The sequence below is a fragment of the Xenopus laevis genome, chromosome 8L, assembly GCF_017654675.1.
Source record: "Xenopus laevis strain J_2021 chromosome 8L, Xenopus_laevis_v10.1, whole genome shotgun sequence".
In the NCBI taxonomy this organism is placed as follows: Eukaryota; Metazoa; Chordata; class Amphibia; order Anura; family Pipidae; genus Xenopus; species Xenopus laevis.
Window position 1 is genome coordinate 126,049,339 of NC_054385.1, and position 18,685 is coordinate 126,068,023.

The following is an 18,685-nucleotide window of genomic DNA, read 5'->3' on the forward strand; positions in this document are numbered from 1 at the left end:
AGTATAACTATTTCCCCATGTGTCGGATCAATTCTAAAATAACTTGCTCTGCTTTGGTTCAGCCAATCTTCATTTCACACCTCTTGTAGGTGCCCCATTGGGGAATTATCATCATATTAATAGGGATTAGAATGTTATAGTCAGGGCACAATTTTCTATCTAACCCTATAGGTGTAAAAGCCTCATTAAAAAAACAAAAATTAAACAATAGGTGTAATTTATACAATTTCATGTGTAAAAAGTTTAACTCACACTTGCGTTATTTTTACTAGTTTTAGCCTAATGAATGAGGCAATATTAGCAATTTGAGTAAATATATTATCTAAAGGAAAAGTAAAGCCTCCCAGGCATTTTTTTTATTTTTGGCAGCAATAAGACACTTTGCCTAAGAGATAATAAAAACTATTTCTGATACAAATCCCTATATTATTAGCATTTCTTGTATTTAGACCCTTATATCTTGTGACAGAATTAGAATTACACAAACATGTAAGCAATGTAGAAAGCCCAGGTTATCCTGAAAAAAATGATGTATAATTTTCCTAGATAAAATAAACCCCCACCCCCAAAAATTCCAATTGGATGACTGACAGGTGTAGTAAGAGCTAAAGACAAATTCAGAAAAAAATGTCTTTAAAATTTTGTGCAAAAGACAAAATCTGAAAACTGTCTGTTTAAAAGACAAATTCACAAAAGTGGAGATAGTTTTGTGAATTTGTTGGGAAATCTGACATTTTTAACTCCACCTCTATTAGCCTGCACCTTTTGTTTGAGGATAATCTTTTCGGCCGACAGGTCTCCTTTTAAATGGATACTGTCATGGGAAAACATGTTTTTTTCAAAACACATCAGTTAATAGTGCTGCTCCAGCAGACTTCTGCACTGAAATCAGTTTCCCAAAAGAGAAAACAGATTTTTTTTTATTTCATTTTGAAATCTGACATGGGGCTAGACATATTGTCCGTTTCCCAGCTGCCCCCAGTCATGTGACTTGAGCTCTGATAAACTTCAGTCACTCTTTACTGCTGTACTGCAAGTTGGAGTGTTATCACCCCTTTCCCCCCAGCAGCCTAACAGAACAATGGGAAGGTAACAAGATAACAGCTCCCTAGCAGAAGATAACAGCTGCCTGGTAGATCTAAAAACAGCACTCAATAGAAACATCCAGGTCCCACTGAGACACATCCAGTTACATTGAGTAGGAGAAACAGCCTATCAGAAAGCAGTTCCATCCTAAAGTGCTGGCTCTTTCTGAAAGCACATGACCAGGCAAAATGACCTGAGATGCACCTACACACCAATATTACAACTAAAATAAATACACTTGTTGGTTTAGGAATTACATTTTATATGGTAGATGGAATTATTTACAGTGTAAACAGTGTAATTTAGAAATAAAAACTACATCATAAAAATCACAACAGAATCCCTTTAAGTAAAAATCCAAAATAAAATACTGGTATTAAGAACCATCTACTTAAACTGGCTGATCATATTTCCTGCTGAACGGCAACCTTTTGACACTACCACCTATCGATTATTAAAAGATGGTCTAATTATTACATTTTAAACAGAGCTAAAAGAGCTTATTGACTTTGGTGTATTTGTGGAAGTGGCGGATGGGAAGGATAGAGACTATCTTTATAAAGTTGCCCTTGTCACCCCTATCTTCCACCATCTCCCTAAAATACACATGGGCCTGCATCCCAGAGTGTCAGCCGTTCTTAGCCAGCAGTGAAGGCCTCTCAGTTTGGGTAGATACATGTTTGCAAACCATGGCCATGAATTTAGGGCCATTTGCTCCATATACTCAAATCTTGTGATTGGCAAGATACATATTTTTGGATCACAAAGGCTGCCAAGTCATTGTACCCCTCAATTCCATATTCTAAGGGAATCAAAGCTGTTTCCAGCTTTCTCAAACTAAATGAGGGATTTACTTTTGATTTTGTATCTTATTTGGATTTTATTTCATCACACAATTATTTTTATTTTGACTTAGTTTTACCTCCAGAGATGCAGGTCCACAATGGGTGCATCTTTTGCGACCACCTATGCTAACCTTTATATGGGTTGGTAGGAGCGGTCCTGCATCTATGGATGTTACAACCCTTTCCACCAATTTATTAACTGGTACAGTTGTTACATTTACAATTTGGTTCAGAGGAATCTCTACGTTTATTTTTGGAATACATCAGTGATAATTACAAACTTATTCAGAGGAAGCGGCAACACTATCTTGAGAGCAAATACTTGTCTCCCTATACACACGTTAAGAAGTATCCCCTATGGCCAATTTGTTTGCTGCAGGACATTTGATGTTTATGACCAACACATGGTTATTCTGAAGCGTTGATAAAGGATGCCTTTTTAAAAGCCAGACAAAAAGATCAGCAGGAACCACTAAATATAACCCTAAACGTATAAATTCCCAGTAGAGGTAGGGGACCTGTTATACAGAATGCTCGGGACTTAGGGGTTTTCTGGATAAACTTTCCGTAATTTGCATCTTCCTACCTTAAGTCTACTAGAAAATCATGTAAACATTAAATAAACCCAATAGACTGGGTTTGCTTCCAATAAGGATTAATTATCTTAATTGGGATCAAGTAAAAGTTAGTTTTATTACTACAGAGAAAAGGAGATCGTTTTTAAAAATTTGGATAAAATGTCTGTGTGATGGCCTTTCCTTTAATTCTGAGTTTTCTATATAACAGATTTCTGGATAATGCATTCCATACCTGTAAAAGGGCAAAAAGAGCCTATATTCTTTGTAACAGAGTTTAGCTGCAAATGTAATCGGATTTGGCAAATTATTAGTGTAGGGATGTGAAAATCTTAGACACCCTTACCTATTACAGACAGGCACATCCCTAGTAATATGGACACCTCAGTGGGTCCTTATGGGGACCTTGTGCTTATGTCATCCCTGCAGTTCTCACAGTGTACACTAGTGGCACTGTGGTATAATATAAAAGGGCTTGAAAGCCATGAGGTCAGGGCCATTGCTGCTGAACCTTTCCTCTGTTAGGCCACAGAGGTTAGGGGTGGTGGAACTCAGCCTGAGTATAGTGAAGTGATAGTTATACCCTTTAATAGATCACTCTAGGAGTGATAGGGTATTTAGTTGAGCAGCTCAAAGCTCCGCCGAGGAGATTAGAGGGATTAAGATCCCGGGTATTACTGACCCCATAGTAGGGCCTAAGTGTTAAGCTCAGGGAAGTAAGAGTTTCTGAGTTCCATTTAAGGTAATCCTGAAGATTGGGGAAATACCTTCCAACAAGCTGCATTGTTCTCTACATGTACTCCTTACTCTTCAGAGAGTTGTTCTATATTCATACAGTGAGTATGTTGTGTTACCTTGATTGATCTCTGTTTTACTCTGTTTCATGCTCCATGGTGAACTCTGGTTTTGGTTAATAAACTCCGTTTATTGTTTAAGCAAATAAAACTACTGGCGCCCAATCTCTTGTGCATTGTATACAGTTACACTACACCCTGCCTCCACCCCGCTGCGAGGGCTTACCCCTGAGAAAGAGAGCTCATCTATGGTCCCAGCCCACAAAGGAAAGTTGCTAAAACTGTCTTCACATAAAGCAGTTTACTATAGCGCTACATTAGTAAATATATTCCAGTTTTAAATAATCCAATTTTATATACAATTCTTGATGAATCTGATATAAAGGCACCAACACCCAAGGTAGACCAAAATACTAACTGGTTATCCATCAAAGGCACCTATGCAAACTGTAATGCAAAACATGTGGTTTATGTATTAGACTATCTGAATTGTCATAAGCAATAATTTGGCCGTACAACAGGCAGAAAAAACACAAAAGCATATACATTCTGTTGAGAACTATGATACACAATCCCTAACGACACTTCACAATGTGTACTAAAAGAGAAGTACATGACCAGGGTGTAAAAGTCCTTGAACTAGTGAAGATGCGGAACAGAAGTGGAGAACCACTGCGTCTCCTTAATACAAGGAAGGCCCTCTGGATATTCACTCTTGAAAACCACATCCCTAATGGCTTGAATAAACATTGACATATACTGTTTTTTCTACTAGTAATCTGGCCATTCTTAAATAATATGCCGCAATAATGCTTAAATTCCTAATCTTTGTAAGATAACGATCATATATAAAAGTCTACTTGTGACAATATTAATTTATTAATTTTTTACCTTCAAACATTATCTGACAAGCTATTTAAATTCATATAAATCTAAACCTTAAGAAGCATGAATTCATTGAATATGGGACAAGCTTAGCGCTTTCCACTGTCGGTCCGGGTGCTCATGCCCCAGTCCTACAGCAAAGGGGAGAAACGCACGAAACTTGGATTGTAGGCAGGCACCACTCCAGAACACCAAGATCAGTCCGTAGAATCCAGGAGCCCACATTTTAAATAATACAAAAAATCTTTATTTTACATTATGTATCTCCCCCAAGGATGTCTATGGACTTTTATGATCTGGGTGGTGCCTGCCTACAATCCAAGTTTCGTGTATTTAAATTCATATACTATAAATAATTTTCCACATTGACAAGGATTTTTCAATATTTACAGATTTTAAATGTAATGTTGGTTTTTAAATTGACCACTAGATGGCCCTGTTAACCATGTCTTTATAAGGGTATTTGCGCCTGTAACAATATCTATTATTAAGGCAGTAAGAGACTGAAATGCAATCCTCTTGCCTGTTTTAGTGAAGCCAATAAAGCCTTTTTTTTGATTTAATGTTGCTGTCCTTATTTTGAGAAATATCTTGAATATTTCCTGCTTAGGTAATAGGCGAACCAAAGTGTCGACATCTTTTGCATTTGGCTTTTTTGATAAAGATTTGTTTGATCTTTGCTCCTGCTTCTAAGGCAATGGGTTTTAACTGTTGCCCGATCATGAACCTCAATATCAGTAATGCATGTGGGTATTTGTTGCCATTATTTAAGGACGGAACAAAGAGCTTATATTGTAAGTATAAATACACTTAAAGGGGACCTGTCACCCTAAGAAATAATTTCAAATTCTTTTCAAATCAGGTTAGTTGAGCAAAATAAACTTTACTTTTACACTGTATTTACATTTTTGTTTCCTTCTGTCTTGGAATTATACAATCAGAGCAAGCAGGCTGCTGCCATTTTGTGGACACGGTTATTAAGGGAAATTGTGTATCACCCCAAAATCTTGTGTATGCACCAGAATGGGGGGACCTAATATCCACGTGCAGTGACCTACACAATTAAAGAGCCTGAGGAGGGAAGGGGGAATGTGAGGAGAGCAGTGACATGTAGGAAGTGCTGAATGGAATGTGAAAGTAATTGACTGCCCCTCCTCTATGCCACGGGCATAGAGGCGGGCAGGTGATATTTGATTGACAGTTCAGATATTTAAACACCTTTATAATAGGTATGGATGTTCTAATGAATAAAAATGTTGGGGTTCCATATTTAATTTGCAAAGGACTTTCATTATGCAGCTTTTTATGTGTAGGTGACAGGTCCACTTTAAATGATTAATAAACTGTTCAACAATGACATTTCACTCCACCTGCCCAGCTATAATTAAACCAAAATAGCAAACAAAAAAAGTCTTTTGTTACTAGATGGGGAAAAGTCATGCTTTTAACCCCCTTCACTCCCCTAACCCCTATGCAATGGAGTATCTAGGCTAGAGCTCTGAAGGACCCGCTAGCCTGTTGTCATCAATCCATATGAACTTTGTGGATCAAATAAAAACAAGTTACTCAGCACTGTTCTATGACCAACCGTTGTTTCCCTTGAGGAGATAGCGTAGGGGAGTTGTGCATTCTTCAACAAGCAAGAAGAAAGTTCATTCAACTCTGTCTGTGAATGTCACAAAGAGGCCACCAACAGGAATCTGAGATCATAACTTACACCCATGTTTATATATTGATTCCCACATACTCCACTAGTAAAATCATAATGAAAAGGTTTGTGATTGACACCTGCCATTGAATTCCTGTTGCACCACTAGCAGCATCTGTGTTTATTGTCCTCATTCCTATCACCAGAAGTTAAGGAGGTCATCCCTTCCCCCCAGTTATAAGGATATCTAAGAACCCCAGTTATGTGAGCAAAAGGGAAAAGAATCCCATAGACCTTGGTTAAAAAGGAATCCAAGGGGTTCTGTACCTCCCCTGAACTGTGAGACTTGATATATTTTTACCGAGTGGTTTCTTAAATCCTAAAACCACAGGAAGAATGAAGCGGTTTAGGCTGTACAGTGTTATTGCTGTGTTTTAATGGTAACCAAATGGTACAGTTGAAGCACTAATTCTATTTTCCTGTTTTTCAGCTGTTGGAACTCGCCCAAACATTTCCAAAGTTAACAATGACACGCTCCTTTGTGAATCCTGTGACTGGTTGCCAAAGCCTTATTTGACATGGACAGATAACGAGGGAAAGCAAATAATGTCATCAGTGGAAAGAGTATTGAGAGATGAGAAGAGTTTGTACTGTATCACTAGTATTATCAATCTACCATCTACTTCAAATATCACTTGCACAGTCTCTAATTCTCTAAATCAGAGCAAGGAATTCTCCATGCAGATCAGAGGTGAGTCATCAGACTTTGCCATGTTAGGGTAGGACTACACAGACGTTTTCGGCATGTTCCGACGCGCGGCGACAGATTGCATGCGACGGATATAAGGAATGCATTGTCGGATGAAGTCGCAGCGTTGATCTGATACGACTGTCGAATGCAGACGCAGCTGTCTGATGTGAACGCAGGAATGCATCCAACAGTCTGACCGTGTAGTTTTTACCTGTGACTTTTTGTTAAGTCCAATTATATTTTGCCGCATGCGACTCTGTCCGACTTTTTGTGGCCAGGCTTCAATCCGATGAAAAGTGCTTATGGAGTTCTACCCTTAGCCTTAGAATTTCATAAATTCCGCTTAATGCATTTTCCAGACCAGTGCTGCTTTTCTGCATGCCTAGTAGCTCTTTACATTTATTTAAATAAATAAAAAAAGTGTTCTGTGTAGCCATACAAAGACTGTACCTTTACTCAATTATTATTCAAGTGAGGTGTTAACCAACTTAATGGGGTGGGGGTGAATTATTTTTATTGGTTCAAGTGTAAATACTCTTAAAAAAAAAATAATAATAATAATAATAGGAAGAGCTTGAACAGTAGAATGAATATTCTTTCCTGATAACTATACTAGCTACCCCCTATTGTGCCCCAGGTTTTGAGTGAGTCTTCCTAGACCTGCATTGTATGTAGCCAAAGTACTGTAGCTAACTTTTATTAAATGGGTTGTTTACCTTTAAGTTAATTGTGAGTATGTTATAGAACACATTTTAAGCAATTTTCAATTGGTCTTCATTATTTAAGTTATATATATTTTTTTAATTATCCTTTTCATCTAAATATTTAAAGCTTTCAAATGTGGTCACTGACCCCATCTAAAAAAACAAATGCACTGTAAGGCTACACATTTAGGGGGCAGATTTACTAAGCTCGAGTGAACAGTTCGAATTTCGAATGTAACGATTCGAAGTAAAACGTTCGACCATTCGATAATCGAAGTACTGTCTCTTTAAAAAAACTTGGACTTCATACTTCACCAAATTAAAGAAGAAGGAAAGCCCCAGGGCGCAAAACACCTCCCCCCTCCCGTGTATTGCCCCCCCTCCCTCCTCCCCCCTGGCCTACCCCTCCCGCTGGGCAAATGCCCCTAACTTGTTACTCACCCCTCTGCGCAGGTCCTGTCCACGGAGTTCACAGTCGCCATCTTCTACCACGCGCGTCTTCTTCCTGCTCTGACCGGCGTCTTCTGGCGCATGCGCAGTAGGAACAGGTACCGGTACAGCTCTATTGCGCATGCGCCGAATGTCACAAAGTGAAATTGGAAAACTTTGTGACATTCGGCGCATGCGCAATAGAGCTGTACCGGTACCTGTTCCTACTGCGCATGCGCCAGAAGACGCCGGTCAGAGCAGGAAGAAGACGCGCGTGGTAGAAGATGGCGACTGTGAACTCCGTGGACAGGACCTGCGCAGAGGGGTGAGTAACAAGTTAGGGAGGGCGGGAGGGTAGGCCAGGGGGAGGAGGGAGGGGGGCAATACACGGGAGGGGGGGAGGAGGGAGGGGGGGCAATACACGGGAGGGGGGAGAGGTTTTGCGCCCTGGGGCATTCCTTCTCCTTTAAAGCTACCCAAAGTGCAATGTTAGAAAAGTGCTCTGGAAGGCCCGAAAAGGCTATGTTTTTTTTTTGTTTTTTTTTTGATCGAATAGAAATCGAGCGATCACTAAAAATCGTTCGATGCGAAAGTTTTAATCGTTCAATCGAACGATCTATCTGTTCGATCGATCAAAGCCAGTAAAAATCCCTCGACTTCGCTATTCGAAGTCTAGTGATTTCAATTTGATGGTCCAATTTCAAAGGGTTTTAACCCCTCGAAATTCGACCCTTGATAAATCTGCCCCTTATTGTTATTGCTGCTTTTTATTACTCCTCTTTCTATTCAGGCCTCTCCTATTCATATTCCAGTCACTTATTCAAATCAATGCATGGTTGCTAGGGGAATTTGGACCCAAACTATTCTCTCAAACTCAAAAGGTGAACAACCCCTTCAAGTCAATCTTTGCATCATCTAAATTTTGTTTATGTTACATGATCATCACATTTCTTCTACCCATTGAACAGGATTAGCATTTACTAACCCTATAGACACTGGTTGGCTCAAGACTCTCCAGAATTAAATCTGTACAATAAAAGTCCTTTGCAAATTAAACACGAAACCCTCATTTTTTTTTTAATTAAAAAGCCCATACTTGTTATAAACGTATTTAAAAAACAGCAGCTGTCATGTTTACATAGTAATATTGGATTCAAAAAATACCAAAAGTTCAACCCCTCCAAATGAAAACCCAGCATCCATACACACACCCCTCCCTACTTTTAATTAAATTCTATATACCCATATCTATACTAACTATAGAGCTTAGCATCACAATAGCCTTTGATATTATGTCTGTCCAAGAAATCATCCAAGTCCCTCTTATAGTCATTAACTGAATCATCATCACAACATCACCCGGCAGTGCATTCCACAACCTCACTGTCCTGACTGTGAAGAACCCCCTACGTTGCTTCAAATGAAAGTTCTTTTCTTCTAGTCTGAAGGGGAGGCCTCTGGTACGGTGATCCACTTTATGGGTAAAAAGGTCCCCTGCTATTTGTCTATAATGTCCTCTAATGTACTTGTAAAGTCTAATCATGTCCCCTCGCAAGCACCTTTTTTCCAGAGAAAACAACCCCAACCTTGACAGTCTCCCCTCATAATTTAACTCTTCCCTCCCTCTAACCAGTTTAGTTGCACTTAGTCTCTGCACTCTCTCCAGCTCATTTATATCCCTCTTAAAGGAGAATTCAACCTTGTATAAAAAAAAAATCCGTACCCCCCCCAACCTAACTGCCCCCCCGGGGGAAATGCCCCATACTTTATATTTACCCCTCGGCGCAGAGTCTGCCAGCGGAGTTCTACGCATCCATCTTCCGGGTCCTTGGTAAGCTGACTGGGAGATCAGTATGTCAGCGCATGCGCAGTTGGAGCAGTTTGCCGGTGTGTGACAACTGTGCATGCGCCTAATTGGATGGAAATCGCTGATCTCCCAGTCATCTTAACGAAGACCTGGATCCTTCTCATTTAAGGAAACTCCCAACACACTGCCATTTAGTGTATAACTTGCATTTATATTATTTTTGCCAAAGTGCATAACCTGCATTTATCAACATTGAACCTCATTTTCCAGTTTGCTGCCGAGTTTCCCAACTTAAACAAATCACTGTGCAAAGTGGCAGCATCCTGCATGGAACCTATAGTTCTGCACAATTTAGTATCATCTGCAAAAATAGAAACAGTACTTTCAATGGCCACCTCTAGGTCATTAATAAACACGTACTCCACGAACAACACTGGTCCAATTAGATAATGTTTCATTTACCAGCACTCTTTGTAGTCTATCTTTTAGTCAGTTCTCTATCCAGGTACAAATACTATGTTCCAGGCCAACATTCCTTAATTTAACCAGTAACCACCTGTGTGGCACTGTATCAAATGCTTTAAGCAACGTCTAAGTAGATCACATCCACTGCCATCCCAGAATCAAGGCCCCTGCTCACATTTTAAAAATTCCCATTTTTTGTTCCCTGTTTAACCATGAAGCTTTCCCAGTTAATGTTGCAGAGATGACCTTATACTGTCAAAGTTTGCACGTCTGAAATTTAGTGTTTTAGTTACTCCCTTATAGAATTGATCCTGCAACAGCATCTCAAAGGAGACCATGTTATGATCACTATTCCCTAAATACTCACCCACACAAATGCTAGAGATGAGTTCAGTATTATTAGTTATTACAAGATACAAAAGAGATTTATTCCTAGTAGGTTCTTGAATGAGCTGAAATGTCATTCAGCATATTTACTAACCTACTCACCTTTTCTGACTTTGCCGCCCCATTACCCCAGTCAATGTCTGGATAATTGAAGTCACCCATAGTAATAACTTGATCTAGTTGTGAAGCCGCTTCTATTTGTGAAAGTAGCTGTTCTTCATTCTCGTCACTTATATGAGGTGGTTTATAGCATACACCATTGATAATTCTCTTTGTAACCTTTTGCCCACTCAGAGGGATTCTACACCCTCACCAGTGCCAGCTATGGTTATTTCTTTAGCGCATGGCTTTAATTCAGGCTTTACATACAAACGCACTCCTCCACCCTTTTTAATCCCTCTGTCCCTCCCACCTCTTAGCCATTCTTTCCCCTAGCACAGTGGACCCCCATCCATTGAGGTGCAATTTGTCGGGAATATATAAATCCGCGCAGTGCTCTGGGAACTCAATCCCTTCCTTCCTAAACCCAGGGTTGGGTTCCTAAAGTGATCAGCCCCATCTAGAACTGCCAATCCAGAGATCAAACTCCCATCTTCACACAAGTTGGCAAATCTGTGATGTACAAACCTTGCTGCCTCCGTTTTTCTTTTGCCCACACTAGATTTTCTAATTGTCACCTAACTGCCTCATCTTCCTGCTGCTGTTCTGTACTCCCCCCCCCCCCCAAACTATCTGACCCCACTAGGTCCTGCTCAGTGAACAAGAGACTTCTTTTTTTTTAAGATTGTCAATCAACCACAGTGTTGCAATTTGTTGCTCTAGTGCTCTAAAGTGTCAATTTGCTCACAATCCCCAGAGGTAAACCATTAAGAACTCTTGTTCCAAATCTGCGCAATATAGCAGTGTGCACTGATCAGACCTTGCTAGGGCTCATTATCACAGTTACAGATCAACAAACAGGAACCAACCAAAAAAAAAAAAAGAGATTGGCTGTCAGTTATACATTATCTATCCTGCTTCTACGCCTCTGTGTTTACAAAATGGCTCCTGTCCGTTTGCTGTGGCTTTGAATTCCATGACTGAAGGAAATATGATTTCAATAATTTATATTGTGTAAATAAAGTTTGACTAACACCATAGAAAATTATTTTTGAATAATTTCTTGGGGTGACAGGTCCCTTTTAATGTGTAAACTCTCAGAGATACATTTGTTTGTGTGTGATTGAGGTGTGTATTTTACCCCAGTGCAGTGTTATTTCCATTTTGTTTCTCACCAGTCTATTTGAGTTACTCTTATTGATTGCTTTCCCAATTGGCTGCAAAGATAATCATGTCAATCATTGTTGTATATATTCTTTCTTCATGTCTGATTTTCAAACAAGGGTGGAAAGGGTAAGGGTGAATTTTGGTTTTCCTCGAAGAATTGATATTTATATATAATATGAAACATCCTCCAGATTTTGCAGTATCTCCCCATGTGAGAGATAATAGTTCTAGTTTCCTGGGTCTGAAATAAATGATTTGCTTTTTTTCTCCCCATATAGAAAAAGGACAGCCACAAACCTGCAGGGATCTGTACAGTCGCTACATTATATTCTGGCCTTGTCTGGCTGTTACACTTGGATGTATTTGCCTTCTCTTAAAGAGTCATAGTAAGTACCTAAAGAGATTCCTTTCAGCCTGATAATCATGATATGTAGAAATTCAATATTTATGTATAAATTGTAATTCCTATTGAATATAAATGCTTCCCAACCAGTATAACCGTTACACACACCCTCCAGACTTTGGTCAGTAACTCATGGTGTAAAACTTGGATTGGGTTATTGAGAATGAGCCTTTGCACCAAGCCTGTAAAGTAGATATTTGTAGTGGATCTAATACAACATACAATACATTAACAAAGATGCTCTTGGTTCTCTGGGATATTGTCTGGTGTTTGGTGAAGCCTGTTTCATATATCTGTATCCATGCAAAGGGCCCCCATTGGGGTGGGGGCTGTTGTTCCAAGCCCAGTAAATTCTTGATGCAAAGTAGGTCCAGCCATGTATTAAAAGTTACATATCAGTAGAAGCAACACAGATTGATTTTCGGACTTTCTTTTGCAATGATCACAAGTGCGGCACTGATACATATTTATGGGTTAAAAGTGTTCCCACAGGCTCTTCTAACTGCCTACACCGGGATTCAAGTTAATTAACACTATGGAATAGGATTGGTTCCCAGGCAATGCTAGTTACAGGCCCACTTTTGTATCTGACCAATCAAGAATAGTTTTTGCTTCATTTACTACAATTTGAATTTAATTTAAAGAGATACCGACACCTGAAATTAAACTTTTTTTTACATCTATTATAATATTGGCTTTGCAAGCTACTTCTAACTTTGCCATAAAGTATTTGCATGATGCTTTTACATTACCTGTCTGATCCCCCATGTTCCGGTATGAGGGGGCTGCCATATTTGTGCAGCAGGAGTCCGTTAGCATTAGAAACTGTAACTAACAGGCTGAGATGGGACAGTCAGGTTGGCAAAGTCAGAGTGTCAGAGAGTCAGGCTTAGGAACTTCAACTAACAATTATATACAAAAACAAACCTCTCAGCAAAAAATGATCAACATGACCTATAGGTAACATTTAATGTACATTCATATGCTAAAATTCATTTTTTACTGTCAGTATCACTTTAAGAATCTTTCCTGGGTGAGACAGCCTTTCAATAAATTTGACACTTCATTTGATATTTTTAGTTAAATCGTGTACAGACTGAAAGCTTACCGTTGTGTGCAACGAATATTTCTTCTCTCTCTAATTGTACTTATATCTATAAATGAGAACTCTCATTATTTCATTTTGATGGTACAGTATTGGGGGGGGGACCGCATATTCAGAGCAGAACATTTTTTAAAGGGGAGAGAGAGAGAGACTGTGAGAGAGAGAGAGACTGTGAGAGAGAGAGACTGTGTGTGAGAGAGACTGACTGTGAGAGAGAGACTGACTGTGAGAGAGAGACTGACTGTGAGAGAGAGACTGACTGTGAGAGAGAGACTGACTGTGAGAGAGACTGACTGACTGTGAGAGAGACTGACTGACTGTGAGAGAGACTGACTGACTGTGAGAGAGACTGACTGACTGTGAGAGAGACTGACTGACTGTGAGAGAGACTGACTGACTGTGAGAGAGACTGACTGACTGTGAGAGAGACTGACTGACTGTGAGAGAGACTGACTGACTGTGAGAGAGGACTGACTGACTGTGAGAGAGACTGACTGACTGTGAGAGAGACTGACTGACTGTGAGAGAGACTGACTGACTGTGAGAGAGAGACTGACTGACTGTGAGAGAGAGACTGACTGACTGTGAGAGAGAGACTGACTGACTGTGAGAGAGAGACTGACTGACTGTGAGAGAGAGACTGACTGACTGTGAGAGAGAGAGACTGACTGACTGTGAGAGAGAGAGACTGACTGTGAGAGAGAGAGAGACTGACTGTGAGAGAGAGAGACTGACTGTGAGAGAGAGAGACTGACTGTGAGAGAGACTGACTGTGAGAGAGACTGACTGTGAGAGAGACTGACTGTGAGAGAGACTGACTGTGAGAGAGAGACTGACTGTGAGAGAGAGACTGACTGTGAGAGAGAGACTGACTGTGAGAGAGAGACTGACTGTGAGAGAGAGACTGACTGTGAGAGAGAGACTGACTGTGAGAGAGAGACTGACTGTGTGTGAGAGACTGACTGTGTGTGAGAGAGAGAGAGACTGACTGTGTGTGAGAGAGAGAGAGACTGACTGTGTGTGAGAGAGAGACTGACTGTGTGTGAGAGAGAGAGAGACTGACTGTGTGTGAGAGAGAGAGAGACTGATTGACGACCGCACTTTGCTTAATCTTTGTGGGTGCAGGGTCCAAAAATTCATATAGAGATTTGTTTGCAAGGATCCGCACACCAATGTCATCAAAAATAGTGTTTTATTTAGTACATAGATCCGACGTTTCGGCCCACATTTGGGCCTTTTTTTTTCCTCTTTATGAGGAAATTGACAAAAAGCCTGGGATAGTACATTTTCATAGAAATCAATTAAACTGCAAAATGAGCGCAAGCCCCTATGGTTTATAATTATCAATACAATATACTTTTTTTTTCAGAAATGACAAACCGATAGAAGTAGTCAGAAAAATAGAAAGTCTTATTTTTGGACTATATAAAATTTGAGTAGCATGATAACCGATCCGTTTGTGATGGAACAATATTTAATTTTCTTTTTGTGTGTGGAAAAATTACAGATAATATTAACATTTGACTATGAAGATTTTCATTCATCCAGGTCATGGTATAATATAGGTAAATCTAAAAACAACTGGAATTGATAATATGATAATATTGACATGAAATATGGGTGTTCTTTTATTTATTGACTTTAAACATATACTGAATGTTGCTGGTGATCTTATATTTGGTCTTTGTTTTGTTTCCTATTAGGAGAACATCAGAAAGAATATGGTGAGTACTTGAATTATTTCAAGAGAATAAATCACAGGGCATTTGCTCACATTCCCCCAGGTCACAGCAGTTTAACCAGGTTTTTTTTTAATTTTCTGCAAAGTTATTTTAGTAACATGGTACCTATAAGCAATAAAATAGTTTGTGGTGGGCACAAGATTTTTCTTTAAAGGGGACCTGTCACCCTAAGAAATAATTCCAAATTCATATCCATTGTGTTTGTTAAGCAAAATAAACTTTTCTTACATTATGTAAATTATTTAAATCTTTTTTTTTTGCCACCTATTTTTATTGATTAATTTGTAAAAGGCTTTTATTATACAACTTTTTACGTCTGGTGACAGGTCCACTTTAACATGAAATAACTGTGCATTTATTAGTTCTCTTTAAACATAAATCTTGCTGGTGATTTTAACTTAGGTCTGTGTTTTGTTTTCTATTAGGGCAACTTCAGAAAAAATATGGTAAATACTTGAATTATATCAAGAGAATAATTCACAGGGCATTTGCCATTGGGGCCCAGGGGATGTCACGGAGGCATTTAGGTGTTACCTGTCCTTATAAGTGACCTATTTTTTAACTTGCCTACCTTATAAGTAAATGCAAGTGTAAGGGTTTAAAGGAAAACTATTCATTCATTAACATGTTTCATGATTTTTTAAAACTAGGGATGCACCGAATCCACTAATTTGGATTTGTTCGAACCCCCTGAATCCTTTGTGAAAGATTCTGCCAAATACCGAACCGAATCTGAACACCGCTAAAAAAAAGTTCCTTCCTTGTTTTTGACAAAAAGTCACATGATTTAAAGGATTCGGTTCCGACAGGCACAAGGGATTCGACCGAATCCTGCTGAAAATGGCCGAATACCGAACCAAAATCCTGGATTTGGTGCACCCTAATTAAAACTGACCCAGTTCCTCTGCTCTTTTTGATGCCAACTTTTAGATAATGGGGGTCATTTATCAACACTGGGCAAACTTGCCCATGGGCAGTAACCCATGTCAACCAATCAAATTGCTGCATTCATTGTTCTACTTGCAGCTGTCTTCAAAAAGCTAATCACTGATTGGTTTCTATATGTAACTGCCCATAGGAAAATTTGCCCAGTGTTGATAAATGAGCCCCATTGAGTTTTAATGGATATTTTTGGAGATATTTTTTATTCCTATTTTACTTCCTTCAGCTCATCTCATTGGCCACTAACATCTTTTTTTCTCACTACAGATGCTCTTCTGGGATCATTGTGCAAGTCATGTGAGTGCACCATTATTATATTATGCCTATTATTAGTATTTATAAAGCAGCAGTGACATATAGAAGGATAGTTAGTGGCATAACTACCAGACAGTAGACCCCACGTTTGCAGGAGGGGTGTCTGTGGTACAAGGAATATAGGTCTACTATCTGGTATGTCACACACTTCAAACTTTGTCTTTGCTGCGGGTGTTGGCACAGCAGAGGGGTGATAGGGATTAAGTATTTGTATAGATTACACACACACACAGTGACAATCACACAGTTAAGGAAGGCTTGCTGACAATACATAAAACCTACAATCCTATATAATAAAGTTGAAGTGTCTCTGCGTCCAGTCCCTGTGTCCGTGGGATTGCGCTACTGCGCATGTGTGGGATGCAGATTAGACGTATCTTGATTGGCTGTGGTGCACAGTCATGCAGATGAGCCACATGTCTATTGGCCGCGAGGCAGACTCGTGCAGCTTCTGAAAAGCTTTCTGTTAGTTACAGGGCGGGGTTTCTAGGCTTCTTTTCTGCAAGGGGCATGGTTTTAGAATGTGATTGGTCGAGAGGCTTTCGAGAGCTGCGATTGGTGTTCTTTTTGCTCCGGGCCCTGTGCTCAGATTGCGGGTTTTCAATCAGCGCTTAGCCGGCCGATTAGTGACATAATGAGCTCCGGAGGCGGTGGTGACCGAGGGCGACTCCGACATTTACTGCGGTCAAGTGTGGCTGGGCTTTGTGAACTGAAGCTACTGAGAGAGAGTCAGGAGGTCCGTGTCCGGAGAGCGCTACAAGGTGGAGAGGTAAATGCTATATAGAGACGTACTCTATCAGTCCGAATCACTTTCATTGTTCAGTGCCAGTAAATGAAGCGAATGTGGTCAATCCGAAATGCAGCTCTGCATAGTAACATCCCATGTGAGACATACACTGGCAGTCATGCACAATGTGCAGAATGGATAATAACTAGGCTGTTCTACTGGGGCCTGCCTCATACACTACGGAATGTTTGACAAACCTCTCATACCCGTGCTGTGTACTACCTAAACATTCCCATGTTATCCTATATAATAAAGTTGAAGTGTCTCTGCGTCCAGTCCCTGTGTCCGTGGGATTGCGCTACTGCCCATGTGCCCCACGGACCGTCTCTGGTGAATTTTTTTTAGACTAGAACAATTCTGTTTTTATAAATGTTTGACTACATATGTTCTAGCGCCCGTTAATTTAACGGGCTTAATGTCTAGTGTTTACATAAAAAGCTTTGGGCCAAAGTTGAGCTAATGTACTTTATTTATCAGCTTATTGGGTCTTTGCTCCACTCCAAAACATGTACCAACTGCAAAATGGGTCTTCATGAGTCCTTCTACTGTGACTCTGGGGGCCTTAATAACAGAGGTGTCAGTGCTGGGGAAGGAGATGGTTTAAACATGTTCAGCTCTTCATAAGTCTTACTGACCTGTTCCTGTAGGTAAAAAAAAAAATGTTATGTTGGTATCACTTGAAGTAAAAGTAAACAGACAGACAGATTACTCACACCAGGAATATCTTTCATTTAACCCTCATAGTGCCAGACATTGCACAATATACCTTCCCAGCTCAACTATTTTCTAGTCGACACACATTCAAAGAGTTACACAAAAAGGGGTTATCCTGCCTGTAGTTTTTTGTTTGTTTATTTTTTTTTAGCTGCAGGAATTGATTAAACAGTTTGACATTTTTCTTTATAGGCAATAATAATTGGACTCATCCGGCAGAGAAAGGTAAGATTTTAAAAATAATAATATATAAATATACAAGTTGCTTTGATCAGTAGGAAAATGTAAGATGTACAACTTTTTTCCTTGAGGTGGCCATAGATGTTAAGATTTCTCTCTCCCTAACGACCGGTTTTAGTGCGTTCCTACAAATTTGTCAAATTTCGTGAGGTTATCCGGCACAGCATGATCAGTCATCTAATGATTTTTCATCCGACATTGGTCAGAGAATCAATCGTTCAGGTTAAAAGACTTTCATCGTTCACAGTGAAATGTTTCCATTGTCCAATAGTTTGCAGGGCGAAGCAGGCAGCTCCCCACAGTTTCCTGGCTTCAACTGGACGATATCGATTGAAATAGTCATTTTTGTTGATGGACAAATCTTACATTTAAACAAGCGTTTCATTATAAGCTTGGTCTTATGATAACAAAGAGATCTTTTAAAAATCTTAACGTCTATCGTCACCTTTAAGGCACCCCAATTTGATTCAGGGAAGCTTTTCAAACCAAAATTTTGTTTAGAACTCAAAGGATAAGTGAAGTGTAAATCACTAATTGCTATACTGTGCTTTCACATGGACCCAGGCAGAACTTGTTAGACAGCTGAAGATGACCGCTCACTGCTGTTAGGAGTATACCCTGGCCTTGTGCAGGTTCTGAATTTATCGTAAACATAGTAACATATTAAGTGAGGTTGAATAAAGACACACGTCCATTATGTTCAACCTTTTCACTTTTTTTAACCTGCCTGTCAATTGATCCAGAGGAAGGCAAAATATCCCATCTGAAGCCTCTCCAATTTGCCTCAGAGGGGAA

General features: G+C 39.7%; 2 protein-coding genes across 11 annotated transcripts in view; one reads left to right on the top strand and one right to left on the bottom strand.

Moving 5' to 3' along the window:
* Positions 1-18,685, top strand: part of LOC108699404 (putative selection and upkeep of intraepithelial T-cells protein 1 homolog) — a 40,271-nt gene that overhangs the window by 13,972 nt on the left and 7,614 nt on the right. For 4 of the 6 annotated variants that reach the window (XM_041573585.1, XM_018231466.2, XM_018231465.2 and 1 more), the window contains 6 exons: positions 6,324-6,584; positions 11,921-12,028; positions 14,854-14,874; positions 15,318-15,338; positions 16,102-16,131; positions 17,843-17,875. In XM_041573585.1, the coding sequence (XP_041429519.1) occupies positions 6,324-6,584; positions 11,921-12,028; positions 14,854-14,874; positions 15,318-15,338; positions 16,102-16,131; positions 17,843-17,875 (474 nt within the window). The remainder of the gene's footprint in view (positions 1-6,323; positions 6,585-11,920; positions 12,029-14,853; positions 14,875-15,317; positions 15,339-16,101; positions 16,132-17,842; positions 17,876-18,685) is intronic. The other 2 variants (XM_041573586.1, XM_018231468.2) reach the window with 1 other exon arrangement.
* Positions 17,388-18,685, bottom strand: part of LOC121397210 — a 32,117-nt gene continuing 30,819 nt past the window's right edge. For all 5 annotated transcript variants that reach the window (XR_005963586.1, XR_005963587.1, XR_005963584.1 and 2 more), the window contains one exon: positions 17,388-17,577. Coding sequence is in view for 1 of the 5 variants with exons in the window: in XM_041573584.1 (XP_041429518.1) it covers positions 17,479-17,577 (99 nt within the window). In the remaining 4 variants the exon portion in view is untranslated. The remainder of the gene's footprint in view (positions 17,578-18,685) is intronic.